Here is a 20,480-nt window from a genome sequence, read left to right as displayed (position 1 = left end):
AACATAGCTATAATTATCCACATTTGAGTGTTTTGCCAAGAATACATTGTGTCATCTAGGTACATCTGTACCGTGTGAATGAATTTTTTAGTAGTGCCGGATTAGTCCTAAATGACCGTCGTTGTAGGTTAAAAAATGAAAAAGTTAATATGCTATTATTCCTTCATTACAATTCAAAGTAGGTAACTTAAATTTTTTTATACTCAATTATTTATTTTTGTTTTTATAATTATTTATTATAATATGTTTTTCTTAAGAATTTAAAAGGCCGTTTTTAAATAATAATTATTATTAATGTTAAATGTTGTTTTAAGAATTTAAAAGGTAATTCTTACATTATGTAAATATTTGTTTTTTAAATTTATGAATAAATATTATTATATACTGTTACAAAGAAAAATGTTTGTAGTATAAACATTATTAAATGTTTAAGTTCTATATTCCTTGATAAGTAGGTACCTACATCACATCTTTGACATTTACCAGAAAAGTTTCTAGTAAGCTACAATTCAGATTTTCAGAATGTATAATCAAAATTATTTTGACTGTCAAAAATAGGAACAGTATGTAATAATTTATCATTAATTTAATAACATTTTTACATAATTTCACTGACAAACATAATCAACTTATTACTTACCTAATACTAATTTACTACACTAAATACTTATACCTAGTTTATAACAATAAGTAATTAAAATCTGTTAAAATGATGAATTAAAAAATACTTAACTAAAAAACTAACTAATTTAACCAAACTTAACTTAACTAACTGAATGTATATACAATTATTAAAACAAATTACGAATAATGAAACAACAGAACAGTTAACATTAGTTGTTAAGTGTTATAAATATCTCACTAAATTCTAAGCTAATAAAAGTTGGAGGTGGAATTTCCGTGGAATCACAGAAGGAATGGTAATATAAATAATATAAGATATAAACACTATAATATAATCACTATAACATTATATTATAACAATAAATAACATGAAATATTGAGTAACAGCATGGCTGTAGATAGTACTATCATTACAGTCATTCATATTTCATTATTCATGTTAGAAATGTTACAATAGCCTGCTGCTGATAATGAATAACATCGTTATTTGTTAACCCAAGACCTTGGTTAAAACGTCAAAACAAAAAATAACAATAACTGTTATTTTTTCTTCCAAGTTACAGCTTGTTCCTGTTACTTCAGTAGTAACTGTTATAAATCACTGTTACTGTTATTTTCTCCATCACTAATTCAAGTGTCTTCAAAAACTGTCCAATTGGAAAGAAACTCTATTCAAACCAGTCCCAGTTTGCTTACCTAATGTTAATGATAATCCTCAACCATTTGACTTCATTGGTGATGAAGCGTTTGCACTTCATAACAATCTTCTTAGACCATACCCAGGCCATGGTTTAACATTAACAAGAAAAGTATTTAATTATCACCTATCACGAGCCAGGCGTATGGTTGAATGTGCTTTTGGAGTTTTAGCCAACAAATGGCGTATTTTACTTACTCCAATACAGGTTGAACCAGATTTCACTGGTATAATAGTCAAGTCATGTTGCATATTGCACAACTTTGTAAGATTAAGAGATGGGTATAACAATGAGGATGCAGAAACCCACTCTTTGGATGACATTGAAGCACGTGCTACAGGTTCACGATCACAAGGAATTGGTGTAAGAGATTACTTTGCTAATTATTTTATGGGACCTGGAGCTGTACCATTTCACTATGCTAACATGTAACCTTTTAAAAATTATTGATTTTTATATTTTAAAATTAAAAATAAAAGGATGATACAAAGTGTATGGAATATAGATAGTAAGTTTAACTCTAACATTAATTTTAAAACCTATTTTTATTTATAGAATAGTGTAGGTATGTTTTATTTTATGCCTGAAGTAAAAAAAAGTATTTATCAGGTTATGCGCCCAGCCAAAAAATTGAGTTTTGTAAATAGCGCCACGTAGGGTTTTGAAGCCCGTCATGCAGTACTTGTCTTTATCGCCACGTAGGGTCTGCAAAACCTTCATTTTACATGTTTTCTTATGAAATTCAAATAGAGCGTGGCCTGTAGGGCAAGTTTGTAAAATAGTTCATTGAAATACCCCGGCGTTTCAATTATGTGGCCAAATGTATAAATAGAAAATGTTTGGAAAATTTCTATCGTTATCGATTTGCAATCGCACAATTATTTCGTCAGTTTTAATAATAATAATAATCTTTATAACTGTTATATAATAAGTGGTAAACCTATTGTAATATTACGATACAACATAGTCGGTCGAGGAACGTGTTGCGTGATTAACATTTAATTATTTGTATGTTTTAAAATGGACGAATGTATAGTAAATTGGTTGAACAACAGTGATTTTGAATTTGATACAGATGAGAGTGAAGATGGGGTAAGAAATTATTATAATCATTGTACTGTTTAAAAATATAATAAAATAAAATAAAATATATTTATTTGTAAAATATAGGTCGATGATTCTGATATTGATCCAGATTATTTCCCAAACCAACAGCCTAATGAAGAACAAAATATATGGAATTGTGACAATGACGGTATTGAAAATGATGTCGACGAAAATGCTCAACTCATAGCCAATGAATTCGAAGATGATATTAATGTTAATACGCCTAGCAATGAATTTACATGGAGACCAGTAACTGGTAATCTAAATACAATAACTTACAACCCACATAATTTAGACGTTGGTATTAATCCTGATATCATTGATTGTATGGAAGATTGCGCTCCAATAGATTTTTATACATTATTTTTTGATGAAAATGTAATAGATTTTCTAGTTTCTGACACCAATCATTATGCACACCAAATAATAAATTCACGTAGATTATCAAAATGTTCTCGTTTGAAAAAATGGACTCCTATTGACCGTACTGAGATGAGAAACTTTTTAGGACTTAACGTATGGATAGGATTAGTGAGTATGCCAAATTTAAGAGATTATTGGAGAACAGATTTTCTTTATAAAACTAGAGTGCCAGAAGTAATGAGTCGTAACAGATTTGAGTTGATTCTAGGAATGTTTCATTGTGGAAATAATGAAATGATTGAGTATGGTAGGCTTAACTAAGTACAACACCTAGTTGATATGTTAGTAGCCAATTTCAATAAATGGTATATTTCTGAAGACAAAGTGTGGTTCCTTTTATAGGACGATTAGTCTTTAGACAATACCTTAAGAATAAAAAACATCGTTATGGAATTAAGATATTCAAATTATGTTCGAAAGATTTTTATACTTTGCGTTATAACATTTATGCCGGGAAAGAAGTAATAAGAGAAACTGACGTATCTTACAAATTGTTATTGAAGTTGATGGAGCCATATCTTAACTTTGAACGAACTTTGTATACTGACAATTGGTATTCGAGTGTTAAGTTAGCTAATAAACTTAACCAAGAAAATACACATTTGTGGGAACTCTTAGGGCCAATCGTAAGAATAACCCGGAAAATGTAGTTAAAAAAAATTTTAAAAAGGAGAGGTAATTGCTGCTTACAGAGCAACAACAACGTAGTTATTCTTAAATGGCGGGATAACGTGACATTTTTATTAATCACAACCAAACACTCTGACCAAATAAGAATACAAAAAAGGGACACGATAATAAAAAACCACTCGTTGTCGAAGATTATAATACAGGAAAATCGTACATAGACCGTTCTGATCAAATGTCATCTTACAGTTCACCTTTAAAGAAGACTATTAATGGTATAAAAAGTGGCCTTTGATATTCTTCTATCCACAGCAAGCAACGGTCAATGCATTATCATTATTTAAGTTTGTAACCAAAAATAAATCGATAACAAAACTACTTTCAAAGAAGAAATTATCAAGCAGCTACTATACAAACCAAATGTTCCTCAGCCTATTTCACAAGGCTTAAATCACTTACTAGTTACAAAACAACAAAAAAGAATGTGTGAGGCGTGTTATGCGCAGAAGTCGGAAAATCTTGGTAGATTAGAAGCTTAAAACAAAACAAGAAAAGTATTTACTTATTGTGAAGGATGTAAACTACAAATGTGTAGAGATTGCTTTATAAAAAAACATAAAAATTTATTGTAGACATTATTTATAGTTATAATCATTTATTTATATATAAATTACAATATATTATATTGCATATGTTATGTTATGTAATTTTTTTTTTAATTTCAAAATAAAAGGTATTTAATTTATATCTTAAATTAACTATTGTACTTTTACATAACACTAAAAATTGTATAAAGGATCTAATGACCCTACACTTGTCATTAACGCCACGTAGGGTTCTAAGATCCATTACATTTTTTATGTGTGCATTCAATTCAGGTAAGAAAGTTATTCAATAGTTAATATGTGAACAAAAGTGATTATTGTCTTTCGTCTTGCTGAAATGTAAAAAAATGTTTAGACAAATCTACTGAATTTGATAAGAAACATTTTGAAAAGTCGAATGAAAGGTCAATAGATCCTATGTGGCGCTTAACCTGTTATATTAAAATTTAATAATATGTAGGTATATTGAATGTATATGTACCTATGCCATTGTCATCGTCATTAATATCATTATGGCACCTTTATTATATAGAATGATTAAGATTTCAAATATAAACAAATATTCTTTGATTTATTAATTTAGTTAGATATAGTTAGACACAAACCACAAATATTTAGATAATTGTCTAAAGCTAATCAATCAGAACTAGTGTAAGAAAAAAAGTAATATAATAGGATAGATTTTTAACTAAATATTTAATTATTATTTAGAAAAAAAATTTAATTATCACTAAATGTACCTATGATCTGAGATAGGTATATATAAATAAAAAATAACAAATAACTTTTTCTTAGATAAGTTGAATTAATATTTGTCCCCACATTTACTTTAAACTTTTAGAATGAAATACTCTTTTGTTAGTAGTAGGTCACTTGAATACTTGAGTTAATTTTTTTCATCAACTTACTATTTTCTCATCTGAGTAAGTTAGTAAAAACATAAATATAATTATACTTGTCCATAATAAATGTTATATTACCTGTTTTCATATTTTTCCATTTGCTCTTTTTCGTTCCAGTCAGGGTACATAAGACAACCTACTTCGGCCCAACTTTTTTTTTTTATATTTGCGTTCATGTATTCTGTCGACCCAATTTCCCACAAAGCACTATGTCCATGTACGGCTTGTATTAACTTATCAGAATCCATTATTTAAATAACTAACTTTATAACTTCATTAAATAACTTAAAAAAACAATTTGGAAAAAAATATGGGCCTAGCGCCGAGAGCTTGAATTCGTCGGGAGCGTTAAAAACGTATAATTTGTACACCGTCGTTAAAAACAACGTGTTTCAATATATAAAACGTTATCCGGTATCCGTTTCATGTAGCATGTTGCGTTCTATCCGGCTGACGGACGACGGAACGTAACAACACCGGACAGTTTAACCATTTAAGATCATATCAATGTGTTTTCGTTTTTATCAGTTAACGTATCCGTTTTAACCGGTTTACCAACAACCGGCGAAAACGGATAGTGTGGACGGGATAACACCATGCTACGACTATATACTACTAAGACATTGTACTCCGAACAAAAATTTTTATTATCATCACGCTGATACAATTCGCATTCGATATATATATCTCGACTCCGATAACATAACGAACAGATATTATATTTAAATTATCTTCGAAATATTATTTAATAGTAGTAGTATTAAGATATTAAGTGATCAGATGATGTAAGTTAAAACCATGAGACTATATACTACTATTTTAATTATAATATCATATTTACTTAACATTTAGTATTTGGCATAAGAAGGATAATAGCATATATATACACTATTACTGTCACATACCTAGTGATCCATTGTCCTCTACTTGACAGCTGCCGGATTTCCGACGTAATAGGTGGTTGATGAATGTGAGCATGCTAAGTTAAATCAGCGTAACGTTTAATCTGTCCTATATAGTAGCAGGGCAATTGTTAACACTACTTACAATGCCACTGAAGAGTATGAATTTAATACGGATGTAGTGATGATAATAGGTATAACGCTGCATATATTTTGGGATTAAATAGGCAGCGGCAATGGCTGAATATAGAATCTATGGCGCTTATATATTTTAGTGTATAGACATTATTATAACATTGTATAGATTTTATTAAAGTATAATCCACGCTCCACGGTGTAAAGTAGATCTTCTCAGTGTTCAGAACTTCCGAGCTTGTAAATGTATAACAGAAGCTTACTACACGGTGTCACAGCTAGTATGATATTAAAATTTATATTTGATGTATTTTTTCATAAAAATTTAGAAAACATGTGATTTACTTTTAATATTATCTTAATTTATACCATCGATAAATTAGAAATTTGATATTTTAATATATTAAATATTTGTTTTGACTATTAGGCAATCTCAGTGTCATTTTTTTTCTTCATGTGACAATATAATAATTATTATAATATTTTCTTAGGTACACTCTTTGTAATCATTTAAAGCTCTTCCATCTTGTATTACTAAAAATAATTTGAAACAAACAATTACTGCTGGACCCACAAAACTTTCAATATCTATCAGATATTCTTTGATCCCAATCACATCTTATAATTTGAAATTCATTAAGCTATTTGTTATTAATATAATTTGTTTTGTGTAATTTAATTATTCTTTTCACATTAATCTAAGACCACTCTGTCTGTGATTGAAGAGTTATAAACAATTTTATATCCATACATTCTATTCAGAGAATGATGGAATCCATAACACATATTAATTGTGATTCGAATAAAAGCTATCTACATCTAAATTAGAAAACTGGCATTTTATTTTTTGAAGATTTTTTTAAATATTACCTCAAAAACAGGATGTACTATGTTTTGAATTCAATTATATCGATGATACATTAAAGATGACATTTTCAAGAAATATTGGTTTTGAAATACTAACTTGTTTTATTATTTTTGTATATAAATTACCATTTTTGCCATATTTTGACAAATAAGGAGCTTATAAATATAATATATAATTATATAGCAACTGAATCATAAAAAATTTAGATAGTATTTATATCAACTTTAACGTAAATTAATGATGCATTTTAACTTGGTTATATATTTATATGTACCTACTTCAAAATTTTTAAGTTATAACAGTAAAATGTATTTATACATTTATTCTACAAACCAACTGGTAATAGTCGTCTATGTAGTTGTCATTTCAAGACAAATAAAAGAAAATGGTCCATCAATATTTGCCTGGAATGAAATGCTATAATGGATTTTAGGTCTCCAGAAAAAATTAAAAGGTATAGGGTAGCCTAAGATGACCAATTCTAGTACCTTAATTGTACTCTATTGTTGGATATAAATAAATAAATAAAATAAAATCATCTACATTTATAAATATTCATGTACGTGAATTTATTTATTTATCTATTCAAATCAGTGTTGTATCATCAATTTATGTTTAACATTTTTCTTTTTGACATGTAAAATGTTTGTGTTTATAGGAAAAGGAAAGATTTTTTTTGAGTGATGAAATGAATAATGACATTGATGATGGTAACTGTGATGGTAATGCAGATTTTATCAAATACTCACCATAATAATGAAGTGACTGATGCTGAAATATTTCTTGAATCAAAAAATGAAAGTTTAGAATTAGAAAACCAGTCGTTAAAAATTCAGAAATTTGGCTATCATTCTATCTGTGAAAATGAGGATATTTTTACTTTTTACACTGGTATTTCTAAAGAGATGTTTGATATTATGTTGAATTATGTGGAGTTGAAGAATTTGAATACTATAATGGTTGAAAAGTGGAATGTTTTTCAATTAAAGATCAATTTTAATAACTTTTCTTAAATTAAGATTAAATTTGGTTAACAAAGATATTGCATTTAGATTCAATACAAGTGAATTGACAGTTTTCTAATATTATTCTAACATTTATAATTTACTTCATGAAATATTATTTAAAAAATTAATGAAACCGTGTCTCTCAAACTAAAAGCAGACTTTGTCTGCCAATGTTTTGTAAGTTTTCAAAATTGAGATGACTAGGACTGTACAGAAGTAGCCTGTGACATCCCATCAATTGCATCACCAAAGAGCTACTTTCAGTTCATACAAACATAAAATACACTAAAAGGGCTTATTGGAATTGCACCTAATGGTGTTATTACATTTGTTAGCAATTTGTACCCAGGGTCAACTTCAGATAAGAAATTGTGAATCATTGTGGATTTTAAGTTTACTTGAGCCGGGTGATCTTATATTGGCGGACAAAGGATTTCTATATCAGACGTTTTACCTGATGGGGTTTCTTTAAACATTCCCCCTTTTCTTACTTTTTCATAATTCACACCTAGTGAAGTTGAAAAAACTATAAGTATTGCTCGTGCTAGGATTCACGTTGAAAGAGCTATTAGTCGATTAAAGGGATTTTAAAATTTTAAGTCACATCCAAAATCATTTTAAAAAGTCGTCCTTATTGTTTCACTTTGTGCATCCTTGGTTAATTTTCAAAATCCACTTATTAAAGAAGTAGAAAATTTATTCGCTGTATCACCAACAGAAGACTATGATGTTTAAATATAATTTATAATTCATATTTATAAATTCGAATACTCAAAATTTAAGTGTCTCAGTGCCTGGTAAAAACTTTTTTGCAGGAATATTTAAAGTTTGATTTTGAAGTCGTTTCCAAAAATCAGAATTTTTAAAAACTGACGAATCTGAACTTTTACCGTATGCGCCAATATCAACGAATAAAAATCGATAATTTGAATCACATACTGCCAGTTAACTTATAGAAAAAAAATGTTTATAATTATAATATAATGAACCGCTATCTACAGGTTTTATTATTCTAATATGTTTTCCGTCGATAGCACCTATACAATTTGGAAAATTTGTATTTTTTTCAAACCCATCTGCTATTTCCACTGTGGTATACCGGTATTTCAGTATACGCGGTATAACCAACTAGGTAAGTTTTACCCTCGTATTCACTAGTTAATGACACTCTAAAATGAATTAGAATGGCACTGTTAACTAGGGAGGTACGATGGGTCTGCGGTAAATCAACTATGCCTTACCCTCGTACTCTTTAGTTAATGACACTCTCTAAAATAAATTAGAATGGCACTGTTAACTAATGAGGTACGATGGTGTGCGCTTGTCGATTCTTCGCTCCTTTATAGTGGAAACGACTCGAAGATTACCTATACCCGTGGTACCTATATCTCGGCGCTGTTTCCTATATATAGGTAGGAACGCAAGGAAGACTTAAATGATATCCAACTCGGGTTGTCCTGGTCGGAAACACTTTTTTATTAAACTCAAAAATATAAAATAAACAATCAAAAATTCTATTAATTTAGTCCGTACTATAACCGCCGTTTCACACGTGCGATCGTCGTACCTACACTCTCGCCGACTCACTCAGCGACAGCGGGACTCCTCCTGTCCGTGCGTACGGCGGTCTTATATACGAAATTTTTCTTGTCGCCTCAGCACATTTTGCTTCACCGGCCTCTCCCGTGTTTTATTTAAAAATATTTTTCTTTATACATATTAAGTAATAATTTGGACGACTGTCTACAATATACGACACCACCCACTGATCATTAGTTGGCAAGGGCATACATATGTCCTTTAACTTCCAAATAGCATGACACACTCTTCTAATCAATCTGGATAATGTTGTTATTCCACATCTGAATGCCATGTGTAAATCAGTTAATGAAGATCCCGCACCTAAATATCTGGAATTAAAATATTTATTATGTACAGTGTACACATACTTTTCATATATTATTGTTATAATTTAATTTTACTTAATTTGTTAATTACTAGGGAAACAGTTGCAAAGTAAATGGAAAACCTTAAGGGATTGTTTTGTAAGGCATACAAATGCTAAAAAGTATACAAAGTCGGGGTCTGGTGTTACAAGAGCAAAAGAATATATTTATTTTAACCAATTAAATTTTTTAAAGGACGTTACGAATAATAAAACTAATACAACAAATAATTTTTCTGATGAGAATTCACCTCAGCATCAAAATTGTAGCGAAAAACAAGAACAGTTAATTTTAAAACAGTAATATTAAATAAAATAAAATAAAATAATAATATAATAATAATAATATAATATAATACAAAAATAAGAAAACAAGAAAATTTGGTACATTTTTCAGGATCCGATGAAAACCAAAACGTAAAAAAAAATAATGAAGATGATATTTTTACTACAGGTTATTTTGGAAAATATTAAAGTACGTAAAATGCGTGAAGAAAGGGAAATGGCAGAAGACAAAGACGATGAAGATAAATTGTTTTTACTTAGTTTAGTGAGCTCTTTTAAAAATATTCCTCAAGAATTTAAGCTTGATGCTAAGGCTGAATTCATAAGTCTCCTTAAAAAATATAACAACTTAAATATTCCAAGATCTACCCTATTCCACAACGTTTTCTACCGATTATTTACATCAAATTTGTCTGATCGCAACATATTTTATACTCAACCAAATAATTCCTCGTTTCTTTAAGTCAATATAACACACCAACCGGCCCTCAACTAATAATATTATAATTATAATTCATCAACCCCTCTTTCACAAAATACTTATATTTCACCTACATCTAACAATAGTGAAAATTCTGAAACATCTATTATTGATATGTTTTAATAAATTAAATATTAGTTTTTATTTTTTTTTTTACATAATTTTACTGCATTTTTTTTTTAATTGACAAATAAATATAAATTCGAAAATATATTTCTCAAAAAAAAAAAAATAAATAAATAGTAATAATAGTTAATCAAGTACTCTTCTTATAACTTATAATACATTTTCATAATCATTCATTTACTAATAATAATAAGTTTAAAATTGTATTTTTGAGATATTAAAAAATATTAAATCTTTTTTATTTGAATTTGTTTATAAATTAAAAAAAAATATTTAATAAAAGAAAATTGTAACTTTTTTTTAAATTGTACTCGTAAGCTTATTTTAGTAATTTAAAATTAAAAATATATAATATACTTATGAACTTACCGTAATGTAACAGCTAGTCTCTCAATAGCTGGAATATATCGTCTCATATTTTGTGAGAATATAGAGTTTTTTAAACCCTATAATCCACCCACAACGTAAGGGGAACACTTACGTCGTGACCTACAAGCCGCACCGAGTCTTAGCCTTACGGCTAGGTCGGTGGAGCTCGTAGGCTTTGATACACTCGTGAAGCAATGAAGCTCCAAGATTTATGTGGGGAAAGAGAATAAATAAATTAATGACAATATAGAATTTAAGGTAATTACGTGGTTGTATTTTACATGATGGATTGAACAAATAATAATAATTTTTTTTTTAGAGATAGTACAAATAAAAGTTCTTAAAAGATTTGGCGTAGAATATAATGGTAACGAGGCACATGACAAGTGCGGCGAAATATAATATTAACGGGGCACATGACAAGTGCAGTGAAATAGAATATTAACGGGGCACATGACCAATGCGGCAAAATATAATATTAACGGGGCACATGGTTTAAGTATATTAGAAAAATTACGTGGGACCCAGTGACTCATCGAAACGACCCACGAGGTTCAACGAAAAATAGTATATAATATGAATATTTAATTTATTGGATCGTCAACCATTGGGTTACCGCCTGGCATATCACATAGGACGGTAAGAACGGAGAGAGCTGGAAAAAGGAGACACGCACAACGTGCATTACATAATAACATTTGATATATATATATATATAACTTTAACAAAATAACAGAGGGGTTTTGGGGGGGGGGGATTATTTTTGGTACATTACGCAGATCGATGACGGTGATTATTAGAGTTGACTTGGCGGACTGACGATGAGGTTGATCAGGTTTCTGGAAACCGACGGTAGCTTCGCCCGGCATCGGGCCCGACGTGGTCGTTTAGCCCATCATCTTGGGTGTTGCGACAGTTAAAAAAAAATAGAAAGTTGACAATCGCTGAACACTAGGTTGTGTGTTTAACAGCAAAGAAGAAAAAAAACGGACAATGGACCAGCGAGACGTCTGCTAGGATCACCGTGTGTGAAAAGAGTGAAGATGGATGCCCGGCGGTGTTCTCTCGTAGGCCGATATCGTCAAATTTGTGTTGCAGTGGGGAAGGTCAGGGTATGCGTATTGCGGGATTTTTTACAATAATGGTAATTAGGGAACAGAAAGCACTGTGGCGAAAGTACCGACGGACGCGGCAGAGGCGCCGACGGCAGCCGATGGCGGCGTGCTACGGTGAACACTGCTACAGGCGGGGGGGGGGGGGTCGGGGATCATATGTTGCGTAACATAGCCTTAATCGCAAGCGCGCTATTATTTTAATGACAATATCGATGGCGACAATGCAAAAGGTCATAAGCGGCATTTTTGAAATTATTTAAGTGAGCCAAAAAACTGTTTTTTTAACAATAATTACATTTTATAGATTATGTTTTAAATTTAGAAAAATATGATAAGAATAAAAAAGATAATTTGTACTCTATTTAAGACAATTGCTCTTCAATATTTTTAGTTTAATACTTATATCAGTAAGAATTGAGTATTATCATCTAATTTGGCGCTTATGCCCCATTAATTTCCTTACCTGTAATTTTAGTTCTAGTATTTTGGTGCTTATGCCCTATTAATTTTCTTCCCTGTATATTAATAACAAATTAACTTAATTTTGAATTTTAAAATTTTAATTATTCCAAAATATTGCAGAGTTTTTCAAAATAATAATAGAAAAATCATTTAAAATAAAAATAAACAAAAACATGATTCGAATTTAATTAAACATTACGTACAAATGGTTATATATAATTATAATTTAGTTATAAATATTATACATTTATAATAATATTATTAAGTAAAATAGACATAATATGAACAATACTGTATACTTTAAAAACATAGGTACATCTTATACAGTGTTTAGCAACCTTATTTTTTAGTTTTCCCCTTTAATTTTTTCACAACTTTTGTTTTATTTATTTTCATATGGACATCTTCATCTGGCGGTACTTCATCATCCTCATCAGTCTCTTGAATACAGTCTCTTACTAATTCATTTGAAGTCATATTAATATATTCTTGATGAAATTTACCTGATATAATTCCATCTGTACACAGCTTTAATAAATCTTTAGATTTTTCTTTAGAAATCGAAAGATTTGAAGTATATGCTTGTTCTGGAAAGTATAATGCTTCCGAAGTTGGTTTTGGTATATTTATTATAAATCCTTTTGCATCAGCATTGTATGAATAAAATGCTTCAAGGATCACGTCATCGTTTTGTAATGGATTTCTGTAAAAATTATATATTTAATTTGGAAGTTTTTACAATATTTTTTTCCTTATCTTTAAGACTTTTGGCAACACTTCATCAGCATTTTTTTTTCCAATTTAGGAAGTTTTGAAATTGTTGTTCTTTCACCTCTATTGACTTTGATTAACTCTCGAGTTCCTATAAGTGGAGGCCATTCACTAGGTGCCCAAATTGTTTTATCATTAATAAAGCGTTCGATCGTCGCATGAATCGAATCGACTGGCATATAATTATGTCCCGGGAGTAAGAAAACGATTTTTATTTCGGTTAAATCGGCCCATTGTTTTTTTAAACAACTCATGATCATAAATAACATAGCTCGATTTTTATTTTGGCCTGCACACGAATCACAATACAGGGAAATTGACTTAAACTTCGGATTGTTATTGCAATCGCATAAATATTGATAAATACACGACACAATTCATTACAACCACGTAAACCGTCAATCTCACCCACAAATAAGCATATGCATTGCATGTACCAGACTCGTATATAGAGCAATTGTAATAACTATATTTACGGCTGTAATATAAATTCATGTGTGGACCCATGGGTGTATTTAAGACTTTCTGAAGGTCAAAACTTGAGCATACAAAATCTCCACCTGCTTTAGATAAATGTTGATCAAATCAAAACATTTGCCGACACTCTACTTTTTCCTCTAGATGTTTTTCTTCTTTAATTTTTTGTTCTTCGTTCAAGTCTCTAGATAATTTTATATTATCAAATTTTGAACAAAGATTACCTAACCCAATATTGTATTTTTTTGTAAATACTGTCTTGAAAGTACTTTTCAACAAAACTGCATGGTTATTTTTCTTACAAAAATCCATGTATACCAAGTATAATCTTGATATATTACCAAATTCTGCTGATAAGTATTTTTTAATACTTGATGCCCGACAATAGTGCGATGGTACTGCAGGTAGTTTTTGAATAAAATAATCTAGATTTTTCATATTTTCAATTGCCACTTCATTTGGTGGACGGCCCTTACCATGTCTATCGTTAGGAGAAATGTCAGTATTTGTTTTTTATCTGTAACGTATATCTCACAATTTTTGGGATACATTTATGTTTTAAAATAAAAACTGCAAGCACACTTTTTTTCGATTCAGAATTATAAGATAAAAAATATTCATAGGTAATATTACGTCGACCAAGTCCATTGTTGCTCTTACTCTTTTTACAGGTATTTCAATGGCACATGCTATTATATAATCTCGCTGTCTTTGAATACTATTTAATCCCCAAAATGCTGTAAAAATTTCTTTTCTCTCATCCTCAGAAAATTTGTATACACATTTATTTTGACACTTAGCAGACAAACAAGGGCTTGGTTGAAGTGTTTTTCCGGAACCCGATAATTTTTCTTTTTGTTTAGTATTTCTTTTGTTAGATTTCTGACTTTTCCTTAAACCACCTTTCCCAATCTGAATTGTTTCATCTATACTACTGTTGTGGTCGTTTGTATTTTTATTTATAATTCCTTCATTACTCTCATCTATAGTTATGAACTGGGAAATCTGGGAGGCTTCTTGAGAATGGTCAATCAAATGGCTTACGTTGTAATCTGCATTTTCAACAATTTTATCTACGTCAATAAGGGAAGGGAACAATTCTTTAGAGCAGTTATTAGATTTAAAACATCACTACTAATATCAACGCTGGATATTTCAGAATGACAATCTAATTTTTTTTCAAACCTGGTGGTAACCATTCTTCAGAAGAGTCATAAGATAAATCTATTTTACTTTTTGAAGAAGAAAGTTCTTTAGCAATTATTGTTTTATCAACTCCCACATTATCTTTTTGTGTCATAATTTCTTCAAATACGAGATTATTTAAGAAAATAGTTTGATCATTAGATTTTGTTGATGGCATTTTTTTCCGAGTTTGGTATCTTTAATTAATAATAGGTATTGGCTGGTTTAATTTAGCTGCTTTTACTAACTTCATACTACGAGAACGTTGACGAGAATCCATTTTTATTTACCTTATATAGTACCTATTATAAAAATAAATGTTAATCACTAATTGTCTTCATAAAACAAGACGTTGTAAGGCATTGCATAACATTTAATATTTTTTACATAAAAATCAGAAACTAATTATTGAAACAGTAACTCTCTACTAATTATTTATTATTTTTTTAAAATGAATAATTAATTATAAGTACCTAGTTATTGTCACATTGAATATTGCTGTAATGGTATTAGGTTTTTTATATAATATAATTATGTTCTTTCAAATTTTGAAACACGAATCATCGGTGATTGGAACTAAGAGTGGTGTTATTAACTAAAACATACCATATTAATGCAAAACAAGAATAATGTATATGTAACCATAAGGTAACCAACAGTCATCTCACCAAAAAAATTAGATAGGTAGTAAATGTACGGCGATCCAACAAATAGCACAACAATTATAGAAGTTCATTTAAAATTCGTGATAATATTATAATATACATTATGTTCAAAATATGCAAAAAAAAAATGTTTAAATGTTTTATTTAATCGAGAATAATCCAAATCGTGGAAATATCTGCCAATCAATCAATTTTAACTCAAGGAAAAAAAAACATGAGAACGCCTAGAAATTCTAGCCCTAACAATATTATATTTATAAACTTAATGCCTAGTAGCGTTGTTTAAAGTATAAAACAGCCGTACGTATCTATTACGTTTAGCTATTTTACAAGTTCCGAAACCGGCAACACCGCCTGACATTTTGTTATAACTCTGCAGATATAATAAAGAGATAACCCTAATGAATCTTGATTCTAAATAATACTTATTATTAATTAATGTAATATTTACCTCCAGTGAATTTGAGACGTGTGTCTGTCGTCTGAACATGCACGTGCAAAAATAATAATTATTATCAAAAAAAAAGAGTCTATCATAGTTCATTATTATTGATAATAATATTGTAATATTTATAATCATTAATCATAAATAAATGACATTTTATTTTTTAATAGAAACGTAAATAAATATTCTCTATGGAATCAAATGTTAATAACTTCATACGATATTATATTTTTTAAGATAACGGCGTATTATTTTTATTGTTTTTTATACTATTTTTATTAGTTATTAGGCCGCTTTAGACGACCGCGTTTTCTCGCGAGATAGGAACGGCGCGCCACGCGTGAAATCAATACCGTCGGATTGGAGCGTGACGCGCCAAGATCGAACCAAAAAAATATGACCCACGCCAATCCTACGTTCTTTCGTTTTACGCAAGATTGACAAGAAAGTACGTCCGTTTAAAGGCTAAAAATGTCCACATTCCCACGAGATTAGCGTGGCGTCTGGAATTTCGGAAATATCAACAGTTTTATCTACGTTCCACAGTTCCACTTGTTTTTGAACTTCAGTAGAGTGTAGTCTCGTGTTATTTCATACTTAAAATTTTTGTTTAATTTACATTTGTTTAGTTTACAATAAATTAATTATGTACAAATTAAAACAAAAGAAAATTGCAATTGCAAGTGCCGCTATTTATGTGTTAACTAAAAAAGATAAAAAAAAACGTTCAAAATGGGTTAAAGATTGGAAATTGAATCGCCAAAAATTTAGTGATATTACTCTTCTTCGTGAACTTGAAGAAAATAATCCAGATGACTACAAAAATTATCTTAGAATGGATTCAAAAGATTTTCAGTTGTTGCTTGAGCTTGTAGGACCAAAAATAAAAAACAAGATACTGTAATGAGGGCAGCAATAAGTGCAGAAAAAAACTTATTGCAACTCTCAGATTTCTTGCCACTGGAAGGTCTTATGAAGATTTGAAATTTAGTACGTGTATATCAGCCCCAAGCTTATCATTTATTATTCCCGAGACATGTAAAGCGATATTCAAAGCGTTGAACATGGATTACACGAAGGTAATTATTAATATATATTAAATATATAATATAATTAATATATTTATATATTTATAATTATCATTAATTAATACTAGTTTAATTTAAAAAAGCAGGTAATTGTATGTTACTCATCTGCTGTACAGTAGGTTACAAGTGGGCGACTGTAATCCATAATATAATATTGTATACGAAAGTCGAAAGATGATTCTGAATGGGGACAGTTTCTTAGTCTATAATGTTTAAATATTTTATATAATATTTATATTGTTATTATTAATACAGAAGCCGGTTAGATTATTATTATTATTATTTGCAAATTATCATATTTGTGTGTACCTAATAATAATATATACTTTAAAAATTTCAAGAACTCACGAATCACGAATAATATTTTTAAATTCTAACAAAACTAAAACCGTTCTTGTCTTTTCGTCCAAACTTGAATTTAAAATAATTATGAACAATAAACTACTTATAATATAAGGATAAATAAACCTTATTATTTGAACTATTTTGACATTTCAAAATAGTAACATCTAGATTCAATTTCCCACCAAAAAAGAGGCTTAATTAATTACAAAAAATGTTTACAAATAGAAAATTATGTAAAATCAGTAGATTTATTGTAGATTTTAAAGAATTACAAAGAAAAGTATACATACTTACATAAGTATATTTTATTTTTTCATAAATAACAAAATAAAATAGTTTATCGGGAACTTCCTTTTAAAACTTATTAACTTATTTCATCAAGATTTAGGTTATTACAAGGAGCTATTCACTTATGTCCCGAAAAGGCATCATATGCAGTGTTAGCAATATGCGCACTTCATAACTTCTTACGAAAACGAGGAAGTTCATACGTTACCACAACAATGTTTGATAGACTAGATAACAACAACTTAATATTAAAAAATGGTGATTGGAGAGAAAATTGTAATAATGAACTTCCTGGACTACAACATACACGTACCAAAAATATTTCCGATGATGCCAAATTAAACAGAGGTAGATACATGCACTTTTATAATAATGAAGGATCAGTTGAATTTCAAGGAGATATGTTAAAAGCCGGAAGAGCTTGATAAAATTATACAATTACCTATATTATACTACCTATATTTAATATTTATATCACTGTAATATAATAAATGTATATCTATTTAATATAATTAAGTATGTTTCATGTATATGTATATGGTCCTTCTCTTATGTATAAAATGTGTAATAAATATTAATGATAATGGTATACCTTCCTATAAATTTAAATTGTATGTACTTATACTCATCATACTGGTTTTATATATATACATAAATGAGTATATGACATATTTAATATATATATTTATTTACTAAAGAATACAATAGTAAAATGAATAAGGTTGTTGCTAGTATAATATTATATAAATATAATTACAATATTATAAAATAATTAAATATAAAACATATTTTTGTCTTACCTCATCTGTAGTATCACCATATGTAATATCTAAATCGTCAACTCCGATATTATTAAAATTGCTGACACTATCAGTGGGAAGTTCTTGATCAACCGTGAATTCCAGCAAATGGTAATACCACAAGGTTGGGACATGAATATCGTCTGCTGATCTTCCACTTCGTTTAGAATCTTCAACTTTTTTCAATTCTTTTCGAAAAGATCCTCTAAAACTTTGGATTTTTTTAACAACAAAATCCCGATTGGCTGCTGGGTTTATTGTTTTACACACTGTTAGTAACTCGTCGTAGGCTCTATTTTTTAAGTTTTTATTTGTATAATCCTTCGATTTGATTTTCCACAAGCATGGAAACTCGCGGTATTTTTCTAAAAATTCTGTAATAAATTCCTTTGATAGATATCTTGAGTCAGTCATGTTGTCGAAATAGAAAAATAGAAGAAAAATTCGTTAACCGTAAATCGTTAATCACAAAACGCACCAAACCAGTAACTAAAATAACTTTTTATTATTATAATTATATTTATTACGGAACTGTTAACTACTAGTTTAAGTTTTTACTATTTAAATTTGTTGTTACACTCTTGAGTACGCGTATTACGCAGTGCAGTATAAGCGCAAATCGTGGACGATAACCTATGAACATAACTTTCAGTGTAAAGACAAGTATCGCGCACGAAAAACCAGTCAGAAACATGTTCAAAACATGTAGGCTTTCCTTAATGCCAATTTTATATTTAAACACACGCTCTTTCCTTTGCGATTGGAACGCCGTGTTCCTATCTCGCGAGAAAACGCGGTCGTCTAAAGCGGCCTATTACCACTGAGATAGATAAGAATATACTGGAGCGCGGACTCGCCTATGCTCGTATGTTACGAAAAACGGGCCGACGTATTTTTCGTTACCCCCACTCCTGTATGGCAAGAAATTGAACTGCCATACCAATAACATTGAAAGACTACACATTTTAACTTGACACAACTCTGGGATAAATGATCATATTACGTTAACTTTGGTATCAAAATTTTTGTTTTTATGTGTACTTCAAACTTGTATTTACAAAAAATTAAAATAAAAACTCTGAACATTTTTATTTATTTTTGTAATAACTCAGGTTTTTTGAGTGGGAATCTAGATATTAAAATTAGGGTTTTAATTGGATACTAATTTATATTTTATTACAACAGTTATAGAATCTATTAATTGCAATAAACAGCATGATTTTAATTTAAAAAATTAAAAAAAGCGGGCAAGTGAGTACCGCTCTGCTGTACATTAGGTGCCGTATGGATCATTATTATATATTATAGGAGTGTTAAATTTGAATCCAATGATAGTTATCATTGTATACGAAAAACGATTCTGAACGAAGATGATTTGTCAGCCTAGGATATAATTTCTAGTGGTTGGTGAAAAAGGTGGTTTAAAAAAACCAGCTTATATTAAAAAATATTTTGAAAATTAAATCACGTAAAGAAAACGCGAATCTTAATAACTGGTAAAATTTTCAAGTATCTACGACTTATACTTTTTGAATAATAACAAATATTTAAAATCGTTTGAGGATAAATCGTTATCGTTACGCTATTTCGTTAAAATTTAAAATTCAAACGCACTTAAAATTTTTCCTATAATGATGTTTCGAGTTTTCTCTATAGATACTTGAAGGTAAACTTATGGAAAACTTAGTGTTGTATTTTTAATCCTTAGTTATAAACACAAAAAATTTTATGATTT

General features: G+C 29.3%; 1 protein-coding gene across 1 annotated transcript; it reads right to left on the bottom strand.

The window, feature by feature from the left end:
- Positions 1–18,578: 18,578 nt before the first annotated feature.
- Positions 18,579–19,496, bottom strand: LOC126553830 (uncharacterized). The gene has a single exon (XM_050208945.1). It carries the CDS (start codon positions 19,157–19,159, stop codon positions 18,707–18,709), a length of 453 nt encoding a protein of 150 aa, XP_050064902.1. The 5' UTR covers positions 19,160–19,496; the 3' UTR covers positions 18,579–18,706.
- Positions 19,497–20,480: the final 984 nt, after the last annotated feature.

This window comes from Aphis gossypii, unplaced genomic scaffold, assembly GCF_020184175.1.
Source record: "Aphis gossypii isolate Hap1 unplaced genomic scaffold, ASM2018417v2 Contig00341, whole genome shotgun sequence".
In the NCBI taxonomy this organism is placed as follows: Eukaryota; Metazoa; Arthropoda; class Insecta; order Hemiptera; family Aphididae; genus Aphis; species Aphis gossypii.
Note: the sequence above shows the minus strand (reverse complement) of the source record. Positions and strands in the feature narration are given on the sequence as shown.